Consider the following 17,785-nt stretch of genomic DNA (forward strand, 5'->3'; position numbering starts at 1 on the left):
TGGTGTTTGGACTAAAGAGATGGGTTCAGGATCAGGTGCATGGGGTTAGAAGGTGTCAAAAGTTGAGAAAGAGTAAAAATCAGGTCCTGAGGAAGAGCCACGAAGTAAAATGGCTTAAAAATGGTAAAAGCAAAGAAAGGCAGGCATTTCGCTTCGCTTAGCCATGCGAAGCGAAACGCTTTCATGCGAAGCGAAACGCTTCCATGCGAAGCGAAACAGTCCCATGCGAAGCGAAATTCTTCCAGCTCAACCCCAGCCAGGGGCGCTGCCCCTTGAACCCTGCTAGGGGCTGCCGCCCCTAGACCCCGCTAACAGGGGCGCTGCCCCCGGACCCCCGTTAATTGAGGGTTTCATAAATTTAGATGTAGGTAGTTGTGGTAATAGATAATTGACACGCGTAATGTATTGAACAGTTAGCCGTGCTCAACTAAAGAAGGGAATTACTATTAATGGCGAGAGAAATCGACTCCAGGTGAGTTCTAGCCCCATTTCTCTTTGAAATGTTTTCGGGGCTGTGTGCATACTCTTATGTGATAGTTAATACATTTACTTAATTGGTAAGTGTATAATACGTGTATGACTATGTATTGGATGTTATTACTATATAATGATAGTATGAATGAGCATATATATATATATTATATACATGAGATAGGTAAAATACACACGCATGATAAATGTATGGTTATTCGAGGCAATAGGGACCAGACCCTTATAATATCTGTGATGTTAGGGACCAGACCCTTATAATATCTGTGATGGTAGGGACCAGACCCTTACAATATCTGTGATGTTTAATGTAGAATAGCTTATGGTATACCATAGGGTTTTATGAGAAAAAGTATGTAAGTATGTATGCATGTATATAAAGTATGTGTGAAAGAAGTAATAGCAAAGTAAGGTATGAATACGTACCTTCGGATGCGTATGAGTAAGGGCAGGAATGTATTGTATGTTAAATTGATTAACTAGAACTCACTCAGCATAGCTGACTTTTAGTATGCACGCAGGCAGATAGGTTGAGGCAGCTGGCTTGAGGAAGGACACATGGCACGAGATAAAGAGACTGGCATCTATGACGAAGTGTCAAGACTATTTTATGTTATGTTATGAAAAGACAATGTGTATGTTATGACAAAAATGCATGTTTGTAATGTGATGTTGAAGTTTTAAATTATTTCCGCGAAAGTTTAAATTAACTCTGATGTTAGAATTGTGTTTATGAGTAAATCCAACACCAAAGTAGGGTTACCAGGAACGGGGCCTTACATATAATATTATGATAACTATTAGTATTTGAGGATTAGACCAATGGAAATGTTGGTCCTAAATTTCTCCAAGGTTTGGTAATTCTTTCAGTGTTTGTATAGTTTGTCCAAATCGATCGTTTGTTTGGGAACAACAGGTCATGGTTAAACCGATCTGGTTCCTTAAGTTTGTCAGAACATAAGAGGCGGAATAACTATCTTGATCTGAAATAATTGGGATAGATGTGTCATGCTGGGATATAATTTTGTTAACAGTTGTTATAGATCGGGAGAAGTGTGCAAATTAAGTTAGCCGATTGACTAGGACCCAGACTACACTGTGTTCTTGGGAGGGTTTATGAAAGGGTGTTACGAAGCTCATAGTAATCTTTTCCCACTTCCACTGGGTGTTTCCGGTTGTTATAGCATTACCGAGGGTTCTTGATATTCTGCCTTAATTCTAGCACGAGTTAGGCATTTACCGACATCTGTGGCTATATCTTTCTTCATACCGGGCCACCAATAATATTCCTTTAAATCTTTGTACTTCTTATCAGTTCCTGAATGAATGGAATATCTGGACTTATGTGCTTCATCCATGATCAACTCCCGTAAGTTACCAAGAGTTGGAATCCAGACTCAGTTTGTTTGAAGTATAGAATTTCATCGGTTTTCTTTTAAAGTTCTGCTCGTTCTTGTGCAAGTCTTCGTTTTCTAAATGTTATTCTCTTTGGGCTTTGTTTTGGGCAATATGAATTTTCCCGATAATGTTTGTCTAAACAATCATTTCAAATACCCGTACTTTCTAATGTTTAACTTTATCCCTTCATCTTAAGGCATCGATTTTTCTCAATTACAATTGTTCCACGACTCTACTTGTCTTCCTTACCCCATATCTAGTTTTGATCGTTCAATTACAGGTCATAGGCTTTTGTGATTCATGTAAATTGTGCATTTAATGGCATATAAATAGTATTCCAATGCCTTAGGTGTAAAAGTAATCATCCCATACTCTGGAACCAAGATAGTATAATTCTTCTCGTGTGCTTTTGATCGTTGGGAAGCATATATCGTAACCTTGTCTTTCTGCATTAATACGCACTCTAACCCTTTTTGGAATGTATCCCAATAAATTACAAGATTATCAGTTCCTTCTGGGATATTTAGCACAGGGGTTTGACAAAGTTTATGTTTTAACAATTAAAAGTCATTTCTTGTTCTATTTGCCAATCATAAATTTAGTTTTCTTAGGTTGAAAGGGTAAAAGGTTGGGCTAAACTGTAAATTGTACAATGAAGTGCCGATAATTCTCAGCTAGTTCGAAAATTTGGCAAATTTCTCTTGGTGACCCTGATGCTTACCAGTTTTGCTCGGGTGTATGTGAATTCCGCGTCAACTAATAACGTGTTCTAAGAATCGTATTTCTTGTAGCTAGAATTCATACTTGGACAACTTGGTATACAATTCCTCCTGCCTCAACACCTCCAAGATTGATCATAAGTTTTGTTCATGTTCCTCTTCGGTTTTCGAATATATCAAGAGATCATTACTAACGCTATAATTAATTTGTCGCGCTACGGTTTACAAACTCGGTTCGGGTGATCCATGAAAACTGCGGGTGCATTAATCAGTCCGAAGGGCATAACTAAGGGTTCATAGTGACCATACCTAGCTCGAAACGCTGTTTTAGAAACATCTTCCTTTTGGATTTTAACTTGAAGATAGCCTGATCGGAGATCAATCAGTTTTTTTTTTATTATTTTTTTAGAAGTAATTCGCCCCTTGGAGTTGATTGAATAAATCGCCTAATTATGGGAGGGGATATTGGTTTTTTATGGCAATTTGTGTAGTTTCCAGTAATCACGCACATCCTAAGCTTTCATTCTTTTTCTTCTTTACCAATTTAACATCGGTGCTTCCCAAGGAGAATAACTAGGTCGTATGAACCTTTATCTAGTAATTCTTGCAATTGACTAGACAATTCTTGCGTCTTAGAGGGTGCCAATCGATAAGTTGCCTTAGTAATGGAGGTTAATCTTGGGATTAGGTCAATATTTACTCAACTCGTCCGGTAGGTGGTAATCTAGGTAGTTTATTAGGAAGGACATTGGAGTATTCGAGTACTACTGGGATATCTCCTATATGTTTCGTCGAGGTTTTTATGGTTACATTTTCCAGAAATGCCATACACCCTTGGCGTAAATGCTTTAATACTTTAAGATGAGACACGAGAGGTGATATTGCACCATACATCTCTCCTTGTATCATAATTGCTTCATCATCCAAGATAGGAATTTTAACTATTTAGACATCACACACAATTTCCGCCTTATATTTAGCTAACCAGTTCATACTGACAATTGCATCGTTGCTTCTCAACTAGCCCGGGAGTAGGTCAATAAAATTGGTTGGTTTTTTAGAATAATAAGATAGTTTTGGAGTATTGGGTTAACAATTCTAGGTTTACCGTTAGTGAAGCCTATAACATAAGGATCTATTAGTTCACTAACTAGTACATTTCTCGGGGATAAGAGGTTAGCGGTAATGAGACTTCTATCGGTACCTATATCGAACGAGGCTGAAGTATATTACTCAGTCATTACAGACGGATTCTTTCACCATAATTAAGTCTTGCTGTGTTTTATCGTGTCCGATCACTAATCGCAGCCTCTAGTCGAGTTAGACGTCGAGGTTCGTTCTTAGTTTAACTTGGGACCGTTCCTTTTGAAACGTTTCGTACTTCCACACTCATAGTAAACATGGGGGTTTGTCATAGTTCGTGATCGAATTGGTTGCGATTGGGATAACTGTAAGTGGTGAGGTCAAAACGGTTGGTTTTCAGCGTTCATAATGGTTTCACGGGTATAGGCGTAGTATCCAACCTTCCTGCTTTTATGACCTGCCTTTATTCGACATACCCTTTGGCAACGTTTCATTGTATATGTTTAATTTTGAATTAAAGTTGATTGTCGTATTGTTTTGAGTTGTAGGGTGCACAAGTTTAAATTGTTGTAGCTCTTGTACCCCTGTGTCATGTTAGTTCGTATTGTTTTGAGTTGTAGGGGGCCATTCTATAATGATAAACAACTAAACTTCACGTAATAGTAATTTTCCCTATAACTCATTGCGCAGGGAATCACATTCGCTAACATTCAGGTAATTCAAATAGCAGATACGTATTACGCACACCGAATTATATATCCATATACCCAGGATAGTACATAGATCTAGCTTGATAAGGCCATCGTTTGCATGTATATATCGAAAATTGTCATCCCGTGATAAGTTATTTTAACCCGGTAAGGGTCAATGTTTGTACTAATAGATCCAAATCGTCTCCCATATCAGCATAGCACACTACCAAATGCTTGCATGGAGTATCGAGACTATACACAACATTGTCATACTATCCTTGTTTATCCGAGCACACATTATAACAATCACGAATAGTTCACCAATTTGTACAACAATTATTCAGATGTAATCCCTCTATTGGTTATCTGCTTTAACTTGACTCTCCCATAAGTAGACATTTGTTTGTTACAAGTTTAGACCATATGCTATAGTCGGGAGGCATTTGTATAATCTCCTTGACTTTTAGATACTATTAAATGTAACTGCAGAATATTCTTTCATTAGGTCATTCAGTATGCGCAAGCATGCTGGGTCTAATAAAAGTGATAATTTATTAGTTGGGAGTAAGTATGATCTCTACAAGCTAAGGCACATTATTGGTTCATGAGCGTGAGGGTTCTCTTTCATGATAGACTGATCGGGGTGGCAACAATATAGGAGTGGTTAGAAATACTCATGCACAGATGTATTGATAAATTTATTAGTTAAGAAGGTTCATCAAGGTCGGTGGTACTGGTGAGGTATAGAGAAATTATTATTTTCATAACTGGTGTATGATATATGTAGGTAGTCACGGTTTGTTATATTATTAAAAATTTAATAGGATAGTTATTATATTTATAATTTGATAAACCGTACTCTTTACTAGGTATTTTCTTAAGAGTAGTGTTTATTTTTAAACAGTAGAGGTGGAGAGATGGCTAGAAAACAATTCAGTTTACTGTTAGAATCTGGTATATGGGATAAACATTAGGTCCGAATCAAAAAGTGTCATGTTCCCTTGAGATGAACGTATGTAGATCACACCCTTCACAGTTCCTTTCTGGACCTTGAATTTACGCTTGATCAGTGGTTCGATCATACAATAAGATTCAATTTGGACTCGATAAAGCTTTATCAAATTCTTACTTATGGGTAGCATCGGTTCTTCATCCGATATGAGGCTACCAATCTCGACATCCTTCGGTTCAACAATTTGTCATAAAAATAACATGTGACGATAATAGGAATCAGAGTAGAGAGTATTATAGGCAAAATAAAATATTTTATTTGTTATGGTCAGGTACAATATTAATTATGATAAAATACGCAAGTATGTATGTATGCACGTTTACAAGTACGCTTGTTTGTATGTTTATGATGTAATTATGCTAAGCTACAGTGAAGCCTTGACTGTTTGTCCTGCGTGCCTCCATTTCCCACGCTCAATCAACCACTATGGCCCCCTTTCCGCCCACAACATGCCCCGAGTAGCTATGTCTAACGCTACATAGCGTGTTCGTATAATTATGGTCATGTGCAAATGGTTTTATGTCTCGGCAAACCGTGCGGGCTCCGTTTGGGTTTGTCAAACCAATAGTACTATTCACAAGCCACCGGCTCGAAGTTAATCACTGTGTTAGTGGGGACTTTTGTGTGTTAGCACTTAGATAATTCCCATCATTAAACAATTCAAAGTATATAGATATGCATCAACATGTTTTTCACCCCAAAAGTTCGTAAAAACAGTTTAAAGTGGGGTCATGAAACTCACGGTTTAGAAGACAATCATCACAATGGTACATTGTAAGTTCGCAGTTGTTTTGACTCGTTCACTAGTCCCTATAATGTATATTATGATAATATTAATATTTTAATATTATTATAATCTCAATACTAAACTGGGCTGTGTATTTAATCTGGGTATATCTGTTACGCCCAGAAAGTGCCAATAGGCTTAGGTTGTGATGCTGTTCAATGTCTAATACTTAAAACTGAAGTTGGCTTAGTTTCCTCGTTTTCCCAGTTGGGCCAAGTTGTTCGTTTACGCGTTCAGAAATCAGTTATGGGGATATAAGCTTGGGTAAATGTGTTGGTCGATAAAATTATTAAGTTATAAAGAAAGATCACAATTTGGAGGGTCTGGATTTGCTAAAGGGCTTGTTTCAATTTATTCAGTTTGATTTAGAGAAAATGCGCACAATTTATCCAAATTGTTCGGATTTCTCACAAAAAGTTCGTTTTTACTTAATTAATCCAAAAATATGATTTTTTTTATCACTTTTGGTTTTATGATATTCCAACAGGTTCGTTAATCACGAAGTCGTCGGTTTTTATCAGAATTGAATAGATAAATTAGCACAATTAATTATCCATTAATCCTTAAATTATGAAAATTTAGCCACTTGTCAATTAAAATATTTAGATTTTTATAAAAATATTTCTGGAATTATTTATTTATTCATTAATTTATAAAAATTCCTTTTATCTGTTTTATTTAGCCTGAAAACATCCTTTTATACCAAATGATATCTGAAAAATCCGCCAAAATTTCTGAGTGGCCAAAATATGTCCTAAAACAACATGGAAAAATAACAAACTCTAACAATGTACAAAACATAATATGTAATCATAATATACCAAAAACGACTAAATATTATTTTCCAAGCCAAAAACGACTATGAAAATTCAAATAAATGCAAATGCACAAAACATACTTAGATTTTTCCAAATGATCCCAAATATAATATGTAATCATAATATACCAAATCAGAGTTCCCCACAAAATTTCATAATTTTTCAAGCATTTTAACTATTTTTCCCAAATAAACGCCCCAATTCGGTAATAAATTCGCAAAATATTCTCGGATGGTCAAAAAATTACCAAACTTGAATAGAGACCAAATTATTTTTCCCCTGATGTCGCTACAAAGTTTTATGACCTAACATTCTACACATCACAACCTTAACCTAAACAGTCCATAATCGAGCATTTCGGCATTACCTTTGCGGTTTTCGCCCATTTTCTCTTTTTTAATCCAATTTCCGGGTTCTTGGCTTCTACATAAGCTAGGTACAGGTCCTATATCACAAACCAAGCATGTATCAACAAGAGACCAGTCATGAACATTAGGGTTTCAGTTAGGGTTCTAAACCGAACTTTTGAACCGTAAAAAGCCGTTTAAACCCTATAATCCGTGTTTATGGCCAAAAAGAGTATGATTCTGATGCTTAACCATGTGCATGATCAAAACATTCTTTTGGACCATTTTAAGATTTTTGCATGGTTAGGAATGATTTTTGGTAATCAAACTATGTTTATATGTTATTAAACATGATCAAAACAAGTTAAAGATGATATAAGGGATGATATTACATCATGTTTTCGAGAGTAAAGGAAGAGCAGCAGGTCTAAGCAGCTTCAAAGATATTAATAACAACTTGTAGAATCCTTTAGACGTTGTTAAATTGTTTAAAATACATAAAGGGTGGTTCATTTCAATTTTGGCGGCTGCAAGATTGTTGGGCCCAACTTTTGGTCCGCTACCTGGTTTGTGTGCCCGAACGTTAAATGCCGAGTCTAAATTTATGCCCGAACGTTAAATTTTTGAACTCTGCTTTGTTTTTTCTATCCGTACAGCCGTACAACCGTACAATCCCAACGGTCACCACCAACTTCACCGGCCATTCTCCGGCCAAAGGTAAAATTTAGGTTCTTCTCCGGCCAAGTCTGGTTGTCCGGCCAAACGCTCACCAAAAGTCTACCACAAACTTCACGGATACTACGGATTTCACCCAAAAACTTTGATTTTCGGTTTTCCCGGCCAACCGCTCACCAACTACCGTCTCTCCGACCGACGATACGTACAAAGGGAAGGAAGGTTTGCTCTTGTTTTGCAGGCCCAGAAGACCGTTTCTCCGACGATACGCTCAGTTGTGTTACCATTTCTCCGGCGAATCACCGAGCGGACGATACGTACAAAAGGTTGAAGTCCTAAACACCTGAAAACCATCTCGACACAGTGGCTCTTTTTTTTGTCTCTGTTTTTGCACTAAATCTTGAGCTCCGGAAAATCGAGCCGAGATCTAGTGTTTACCGGAGAGCGTCGAGCTACAAGGTTAACGACACCGCAAGGTGAAAAGGTGTAACTTCCTCCGGCCAAAAGGAGGGTTTGCTCTTGTTTTGCAGGTCCAGACGACCGGCCAATCGAAGCTTCACACCGAAAAGACATCCCCGGAAAGATTTTTAGTTGGTCTCCTTCCCGGATTTAGGTGACCAACGTTTAGGGGGAGTCGGTTTCTTTTTTCAGAATCCGACGACTGATTGTTGGCAGCTTCGTGGTTAGTGATTCTGCCTTCAACCTATGTCATCAACGGAAATTTTGCAACAAACACCCAGGTGTACTCATTCCTAAATTCTTAATATCTATATAAACACGAGTTGTAATATAGTAAAAGACTTTTAGCAATTAAATAGTAAGTATTAAATAATCTGTTTAACATACACTCTTTTTTTCAAATTTAAAATATTACCTGGTATACTAAAATCGAATATTAATCCTAAACAATATTTTATTAACACACCTTGGGATTTTGTTGAGTACTTTTGGGTGCGTAGTTGTGCTGTGTTTTGTGTGACCGGGTGTTCTTTGACTTGCAATACGTGGTATTACATCTATAGATTGGGTGTTTCTATTGCTTGGGTTTGTGTGATTAGCTACAATCATAGACCGTAGGAGCCATGACCATTATTTGAGACCTTGTCCTGAAGCGAGGGGTGTAGGAAAGGGTAAAGATAGGGAGCATATATTGCGTTTGGCTTCTTGGAATGTAGGAACACTAAATAGTAAGTTGCTAGAATTGGTAGATGTGCTTAAAAGACGTAAGGTCCAGATAGTATGCCTTCAGGAGACTAAGTGGAAAGAGCATAGAGCGGTTGAGAGTAATGGGCATAAGTTGTGGTACTCGGGATATGATGGAGCTAGGAATGGAGTGGGGGTTCTAGTGGCTAAGGAACTACACACTAGTGTAGTGGAGGTGATAGGACATAATGATAGAATTATGGTGTTAAGATTAGTTCTAGGGGAGGAATTAGTGGCAGTAGTTTGTGCCTACGCGCCTCATGTAGGCTTAGGGGATCAGGAAAAGAGAGAATTTTAGGATCGCCTAGACGCAGTGGTAGGGGGCGTACCTAGGGGTGATAGGATTTGTATAGGAGGTGATTTTAATGGACACATTGGTAAGGTTAACGATGGTTTCCAAGCCGTACATGGGGGTTACGGTTTTGGTGATAGGAATGAGACCGGCACAGATCTTCTAGAGTTTGCAGTGACCCATGACCTAGGTATTATAAACTCGTACTTTAAGAAAAGCGAATCTCATTTGATTACTTTTAGCAGTGGGGGACGTAACACACAAATTGACTACCTTTTGATGAGGCAAGGAGACTGACGTTGGTGGAAGGACTGCAAAGTCATACCTGGGGAGACAATTGTGGCTCAGTATCATTTGCTAGTCGCAGATATAGGCTTTGGAAATAAGCTGACTAAGCAAGAGAGTAAATGTACACCTAAAATTAGATGGGGAAATTTGAAGGACGAAAATCTCCCACTGTTGAAGGACAACCTCATGTTGCAGACGGTGACTCGACTAGATGGGAACCCAACTCAGATATGGGAAGCTATGGCAACAAAGATCATTCAAGTAGCAAAGGAGACTCTTGGGGCCACGACAGGAAAGGCAGGTGGGCATAAGGAGTCTTGGTGGTGGAATGAGGTTGTACAAGACAAGATAAGGGACAAACAATGAAGTTTTAGGGAGCTGATGAAGTGCATGAATGAGGAGGACCGATTGGGTTTGAGGGAGACTTACAAAACGGCTAAGAGAGAAGCGAAGAAGGCAGTGTCAGACGCAAAGAACACGGCATATAAACGGATGTATGAACATTTAGAAACAAAAGAGGGGGAACACGCTATGTTTAAGATTACCAAAGCCAAGGAGCGTAGAAAGCAAGATCTAGGGCCTGTGAAATTTATAAAGGATTCGGATGGGCATGTACTGGTTAAGGAGCAAGACATCAAGCTAAGATGGTAAAACTATTTCCACAACCTTTTAACAATGGGAGAGCTTCTCAAGAAGAGTATGACCACCCAACCTCTCAAAGACAACAACCGAATAATTGCTACTGCCGACGAATCACAAGGGAAGAGGTGCAGACTGCACTCAGGAGGATGGGAAGGGCTTAGGCGGTCGGCCCAGACAACATACCCATCGAGGTGTGGAAGTGTATGGGAGAAGAAGGAGCCATGTGGTTAACTACTTTGTTTAATATTATCCTCAAATCTGGTAAGATGCCAGACCAGTGGAGGAGCAGCATCGTAGTCCCTATCTATAAGAACAAAGGAGACGCCCAATGTTGTGGTAACTACCGAGGAATCAAGCTCCTAAGCCATACTATGAAGCTATGGGAAAGAGTGATTGAGGTTAGACTTAGAAGGGAAACTCAGGTTACGGTGAACCAATTTGGCTTCATGCCAGGGCGTTCCACCATAGAGGTAATACACATCATAAGAAGATTGATGGAAAAGTATAGGGAGAAGAAGCGCGACCTTCATATGGTGTTTATTGACCTAGAAAAGGCGTACAACAGTGTGCCACGCCAAGCGCTTTGGGATTGCTTGGAGGGTAGAGGGGTCCTGAGGAAATATATAGAGATAATTATGGATATGTATGCCAGGAGTTCTACAAGTGTTCGTGCACCCATGGGGGATACTGACCCCTTCCTCGTGGAGGTAGGCCTTCACCAGGGGTCAGCATTGAGCCAATTTCTTTTTTCTGTAGTCTTGGACGAGTTGGCAAAGTCAATTCAAGAGCCATTCTCGTGGTGCATGATGTTCGCAGACGATATAGTGCTAGTTGCTGAGAGAAAACAAGATCTTAACAAGAGGCTAGAGGAATGGCGATCAGCCTTAGAGAGAAAAGGTTTTAAGGATTATTCGCTCTAAAACGGAGTACCTTCACTGTGATTTTGGTGGAGTAAATGACAATGAGGACATCCAGATCACCATTGAAGGGCAAGTGGTTCCGCAGGTAACGAAGTTCAAGTATCTAGGATCGTTTGTCCAGAGCAATGGGGAGTTAGACAGTGATGTGGCCCATAGAGTTCAGGTAGGATGGTGTAAATGGAGAGCAGCCACAGGTGTACTGTGCGACAGGAGATTCCTAACTAAACTAAATGGAAAGTTTTATAGGGTCGCAGTTAGGCCTGCAATCTTATATGGAACAGATTGTTGGGCCATAAAGAAGGCACAAGAGCGGAAGATGGAGGTAGCAGAGATGAGAATGCTACGATGGATGTGTGGGCACACACGGTTAGACCGAATAAGAAATGGTGTGTTTCGAGAGAGATTAGGGGTAGCTAACATATTAGACAAAATAAGAGAGTGGAGATTGAGATGGTTTGGACATGTGAAGAGAAGACAAACAACGAATCCCGTTAGATCCGTAGAAAACATTACTAAAGAGGGGAGGAGGGGTAGAGGCCGACCTAAATTGACTTGGGATGAGAGGATTAGGCATGATTTGCGAGACTTAAACCTCTCCGAGGACATGGTTGAGGATAGGAATTCTTGGAGACATAGAATTAAGGCTATTGACTTTTAGGGAGAAAGTAATACCCTAGGGGCTTCTCTTTACCTTATTTTTGGTTACACGGCATTATGTTATTTTCTTTTCATATATATTGCGTAGTCTCTTCTTTGCATTTTACTCCTAGTATTTCAATATATCTATATTATTATTATTTTTATTATTATCAATATTATTATTATTATTACTAAGTGCTATTATTAATTATATTACTGTTAAACTTTGATTGCCTTTTATATTTACCTATACATGCGATTTTTTAGAGCTGGGGTCTCTTTGGAAGCCACCTCCCTATTCTATTAGATAGGGGTACGGTATGCCTACATCCCACCCTCCCCAGACCCTACTTATAGCTTTGCTATTGGTGGGATTGCTACTAGGTATGATTGATTGATTTGTTTTTTTGGCGAGAAAAATTTATCGGGTATGACAAACAACGCGAAAACGAGTGTTTTTCGGCTAATTTTGTATAAATTTAGAAAAACATACCATTTGTTTGTACAAATCGAAAATATTTTCACGGATCCCTTAAAACATTTCAAATAAGTGTTTTGTAAATATTTTTCGACTTAACGGATGATACAATGCTTGTTTTGTTACTCTCTTTCGCGTTTAAATCTATAACGGGTAGTTAAACGAGCATGTTTTCGTTTAACTGGTTTGCTATAGAACTAAGGCCATAATATTAATATGCAGCTTATATTAATTTTATATCACTCATAGATGGCCCCCCAAGATATCTGAGTCATAACCAGACCCGTTTGGTTAATCGTTCGTTCGTTACGTAATATGCGTTTAATTGCTTAATCGGTAAATAAGTACTGAGGTGTACCTGGTTTTGTCTTAAACATCACACCACCAATCTAGCCTCATGGCGTTCAACTGTCTCATTCGCGTTGTGTTTAACTTTAAACACCCATCTGCACTTAATAGCTTTCTTTCCAGGGGGAGATGAGTAACAACCCAATTTTGATTGGCTTCAAGAGCCTTAAACTCAGCGTGCATGGCATCTTGCCATTCAGGAATGCAAGCGGCTTTCTTATATGAAGTAGGCCCATGTAATCAGAGATTGATCGAGCGACACTCGCTGAAAGGAAGAAGGTGAGAAGAATAACAAGAGATAGTATAAGAGGAAGAACTAGTTGCAACATGGAAACAATGATGAAAAGATTTAGAGTTGTTGCAAACATAGACATTTAAGTATGAGGGAGAAACAAATGTTCCAGAAGATCTTCAAACAGGATCAGGGTGAGCATTAGAAAGAGGAAAATGGATAGGAATGGAAGATGAAGGATTAGGAATAGGATCAGTGTGTGGAGTAGACAAAGGATCATAAAAAAATTTATTGGTAAGATCAATATATGGAAAAATGAAACTATCTTTGGATTTAGTTATAGATGGAAATAAAGCTTCAAAGAAAACAACGTCTCATGATATGACAACTTTGTTTGTGTCAAGGTCTTACAATTTGTATGCCATTTTACCAAGAGGATAACCCAGAAAAACACAAGACACATCCCTTGGTTTAAATTTATATCTTCCATGAGATAAGGTGGAAGCATAAGTAAAACAACCAAAAGACTTTGGATGATCATATGAAGGAGCCTTTCTTCCTCATAAGGGGTTTTATTTTTAAGAATTTCGGTAGGAAACCGATTGATTAAATGTGTTCCAGTTAACACACAATTATCCCAAAATTGAACCGGCAGCTTAGATTGAAACATAAGAGCTCTTGCGGTTTCAAGCAAATGTTTATGCTTTCTTTAAACAATGCCTTTTTGTTGAGGGGCAGCTACACAAGTAGTCTAATGAATAATTCCTTTCCTTAACAAATAAGCACTTTGAATTGATCCAGACCACATTTCAAATATCATTATCGGATCTGATGCATTTCATAGTGATGCAAAAATGGTTGCTAACCATTTCAATAAAAGATTGAAGTATAGGAAAAACATTACTTTTTGTTGAAATCAAGTGTGTCTGTGTGGTCCTATTGAAATAATCTAATATGTTTAGAAATATCTACAACCATTGTATGTATGTTCTAACCCCCAAACATCAATATGAATTAGCTTAAAATTTTACAAGTTGATGTGATACTAGTAGGAACTGGTAGATTATGTTTCCATGCCTTAGGACAAATATCACAATGCTCAATAGATTTTGAGGAATCATTAGAAATGAAAGGTAATTGTTTTAGTCTATAACTTGGTAAATGACTAAGTCTGTTGTGCCAAGTTTCATAACTTACAATAAAATTACACACATTATTGAAAACAAAAGAATTAACAGGAAAATATTTAGTGGCCTCAAGAAGGTAAAGACCATAGAGCATAGCACCATGAATTAGCTCAAAAATTTTACTAGTTAATGTGGTACTAGTAGGAAATGGCAGTTTATGTTGCCGTGCCTTAGGACAAATATCACAATGCTCAATAGATTTTAAGGAATCATTAGAAATGAAACGAAATTGTTTCAGTCTATAACTTGGTAAATGTGGCACGAAAAGAACATTTGACAAAGATAGAGAAAAGATTATGTGTAAAATGTGGCACAAAAAGAAAATTGGACAAAGATAGAGAGAAGATTATGTGTAAAATGTGGCACGAAAAGAACATTCGACAAAGAAATATCATCGGTCAAAGGAACAGTCCCATATTGATGGGCTGTGATATATGAGCCATTAGGAAGAGTGATAAAAATAGGATTTTAAAGAAAATAAACGTTTGAAAATAGACTTTGATCATGGAACATATGATCATTGCCACCAGTGTTAATGATCCATTTAGAATAATGTTTTGAAGAATTGCAAGACATTATACCTCTGAAAGATTCTTGATTGATGGTTGTGGCATGATTAGTAGCAGATGTGGTTGAAGGACCAGATTGAACTTTATTCTACTGTAATAGAATCATGAGATCATTGTATTGTTGCTGAGTTATGGCTTGTTGCTATTCTGATTGATTCTTATGACCACTTTGCCTTTGATCTTCAGCAAGATTAGAAAACTTCTTGCCTTTGGTGAATTTGAAATCCTTAGGAAAACCAATCATCTTATAACACTTGTTGACTAAATGGCCATTCATTTTTCAATGAGTGCACACCAAGGTTCTTCTATTGTCTCCTATTCCCCTACTGGTGGGACCTTCACTACTCGCATTCATAGATGCAGAAGTAGCAATGAAATCGGTGGTGGTATGAATCTCCTTCTGTTTCTCATCTTGTATGAGGATACAATAAGCATGGTTGATAGAAGGAAGTGGTTGCATCATCAAAATGCTGCTTCTGAACGTGTCATAGCTAGGATTAAAACCAACAAGAAACTGAATCGGCCTCTGATCTTCTTCTATCCTGGCAAACAATTGTGTAGCTCTACATGTATAGGAGGGAATAGTATTAATATCATTTAGCTCATCCCAATTTGATTTCATCTTGGTAAAGTATATAGCAATATCACTGCTACCCTGAGTGATTTGGCAAAGGTTCTTTTGTAATTGATAAAACTTAGCATCATTTGACTGACCATATCGAGTGTTCAACTCATTCCAAAGAATCTGAGCAGTTTTAGCACAACTATCACTGATAACACGAGTGAGAGTGTTGAGAATCCATGATATCACCATATCATTGCAGCGCTGTCAAATTGCAAGATGTAGGTCGTTAACTGACATAGTTAAAGTATTGAAAATGAACCGAGCTTGTTTTTAGCTGTCAAAGCAATCGTCGTTGCTCTCTTCTATGCACCGAAGGTAGTACTATCAAAAATTTTTGAAACAAGGATCATACCAGGATGATCCGAAGGGTGAAGGTAAAGGGGGTTCGAAGAATCGATGGACAAATTTCGAAAACAGAACTGTTCGAGTCTGCCATTGAACATAGTAAAACGAACAAACACACAAGAAGAATACGAACAAAAACAATGTATAAGGTCACTTAAACGCCACATAAGTGCAGCGTATAAGGTCTTATGCGGTGTATATGTTATACAACGTGTAAGTTATGCGCCGGGTAATATATACTGTGTGTTAGTCCAGAAAATCCAGAGAAAATACAGAGAAGAAATATGAAACTCCGGTGAACGAAATCTGATGTCGGAACAGATCGTTGATGAAACGAAAACAGAGTATGTTGAAAAACAAAGAAAAATCATTCAATTTCAAAGGAGATTCAATGAAACGAACATAATTGATTAAGGAAAAATCAAATCCCGAACAAGCACAAGAACAATAAAAGAAAACGATCAAAAAGATCAAAAAACAAACAACGGAAAGAAGAGAGAAAACAGGTGAAACGAGAGAAACCTGTTGAAACAAAGAGCAGGATTAAGAACTCTACTCTGATACCATGTAATCATTGAAGAACGATGAAATAGGAAGAAAAAAAAGAAGCAGGGAAGAAAAAATCTTATTTCAATAGAATGAAAAATTACAAAAACAAGAAACAAAAAAAAAACAAGAAACAAGAAACAAGAAAACTATATATATATATATATATATATATATATATATATATATATATATATATATATATATATATATATATATATATATATATATATATATATATATATTATATATATATATATATATATATATACGGCCCATAAATTACACGCCGTATATACATATACGGTGCATATATGTAATTCTTCAAAAATAATAACTTTCTTTACAAAATTATTCAAGCCTTGTCTTCAAAATTCAAAAATTATTCAAGCATTGTCTTTAAAATTCATGACACCGACTTGGTTAGGATTGATTTATGGTTCCTATTTTGCCTATATTTTCTAATTGTGAATAACAAAGCATCGATCATTTTGTTAAACTTTTACTAACATGTCAAAACAAGTTGTATTTAGAACTTGCATAATTATGCTTTCTATATGAATTTGAAATGTTCTATATGCAATATATACCTTATTGAACTCATACATAACTGCCCGAAATCTTACTAATTACTACATAAAATATTGCTCATTAGTGCATGTTTTTGTAATTAGTTAATTACTAAGATTTTTTACTACCAACAAAAATTTCTGATTTTTTTTATTTATGCTATAAAATTAACTAGACATTATTATAACAATTTCATTTGTGTCTAATCTTTATGATTTACTACATTGAGAACCGTGTACTACACGAGTAGTTTAATATTAAATTTTTAATAAATAACTAAAATTCAAATTTAACAATATACATATCATATGCTGTTACTACAAATTCATTATAAATTTATAATAATTTAAGCATAAAAAATTATATAGTTAATTGACATTATTTGAATGTGTATACATTTAAGACTACACGTCTTTTTAAAAAAACAAAGCATATAAAAAAAGAAAATTGGATTTTAATACTCCTAACTTTGCCTTGTTAGTCGACGTTAAGTCGAACTTTGAAAATATACCATAGCAGTCCCAAGTTTCAAATATTGGCCGACAACGAGCTTTTCACTAACGGGGTTAATCCTCATTAGCTTATGCTTATGTGGATGACGAAATAGATGCTTATGTGGACAAAACAGTGGTGTGACTTGCTTTTGCGGTTTTTTATTTGTAATATGTGTGTGTAGATGTAACGTCCCTGTTTCGTTAAATAAATAAATAAATATTCAGGGTTTATTTTAGTTGACGTGTTGAGAGACGTTACTTAAATTAATTAAATAATATGTAGGGTATGGATTGGATAAGGTTAGCAAGGTTAATGGATTTGAACACAATTATGGGCCTAAAAGCCTTTGGGCTTTGCCTATTTAAACCCTTAAACCCTAATTCCAA

The 17,785-nt window shown here is 36.9% G+C and overlaps 1 protein-coding gene across 1 annotated transcript; it reads right to left on the reverse strand.

Annotated features, from left to right (window-relative positions):
* Nucleotides 1-15,098: 15,098 nt before the first annotated feature.
* On the reverse strand, nt 15,099-15,632 carry LOC143557895 (uncharacterized). The gene has a single exon (XM_077046858.1). It carries the CDS (start codon nt 15,630-15,632, stop codon nt 15,099-15,101), a length of 534 nt encoding a protein of 177 aa, XP_076902973.1.
* Nucleotides 15,633-17,785: the final 2,153 nt, after the last annotated feature.

This window comes from Bidens hawaiensis, unplaced genomic scaffold (genome assembly GCF_021521415.1).
Source record: "Bidens hawaiensis isolate Kalapana, Puna unplaced genomic scaffold, B.hawaiensis_p1.1 tig00019220_1, whole genome shotgun sequence".
In the NCBI taxonomy this organism is placed as follows: Eukaryota; Viridiplantae; Streptophyta; class Magnoliopsida; order Asterales; family Asteraceae; genus Bidens; species Bidens hawaiensis.

Excerpts from the sequence above, each read along its gene's own strand:
- LOC143557895 (XM_077046858.1), bottom strand. The coding sequence starts at position 15,632 with ATGGTGATATCATGGATTCTCAACACTCTCACTCGTGTTATCAGTGAT.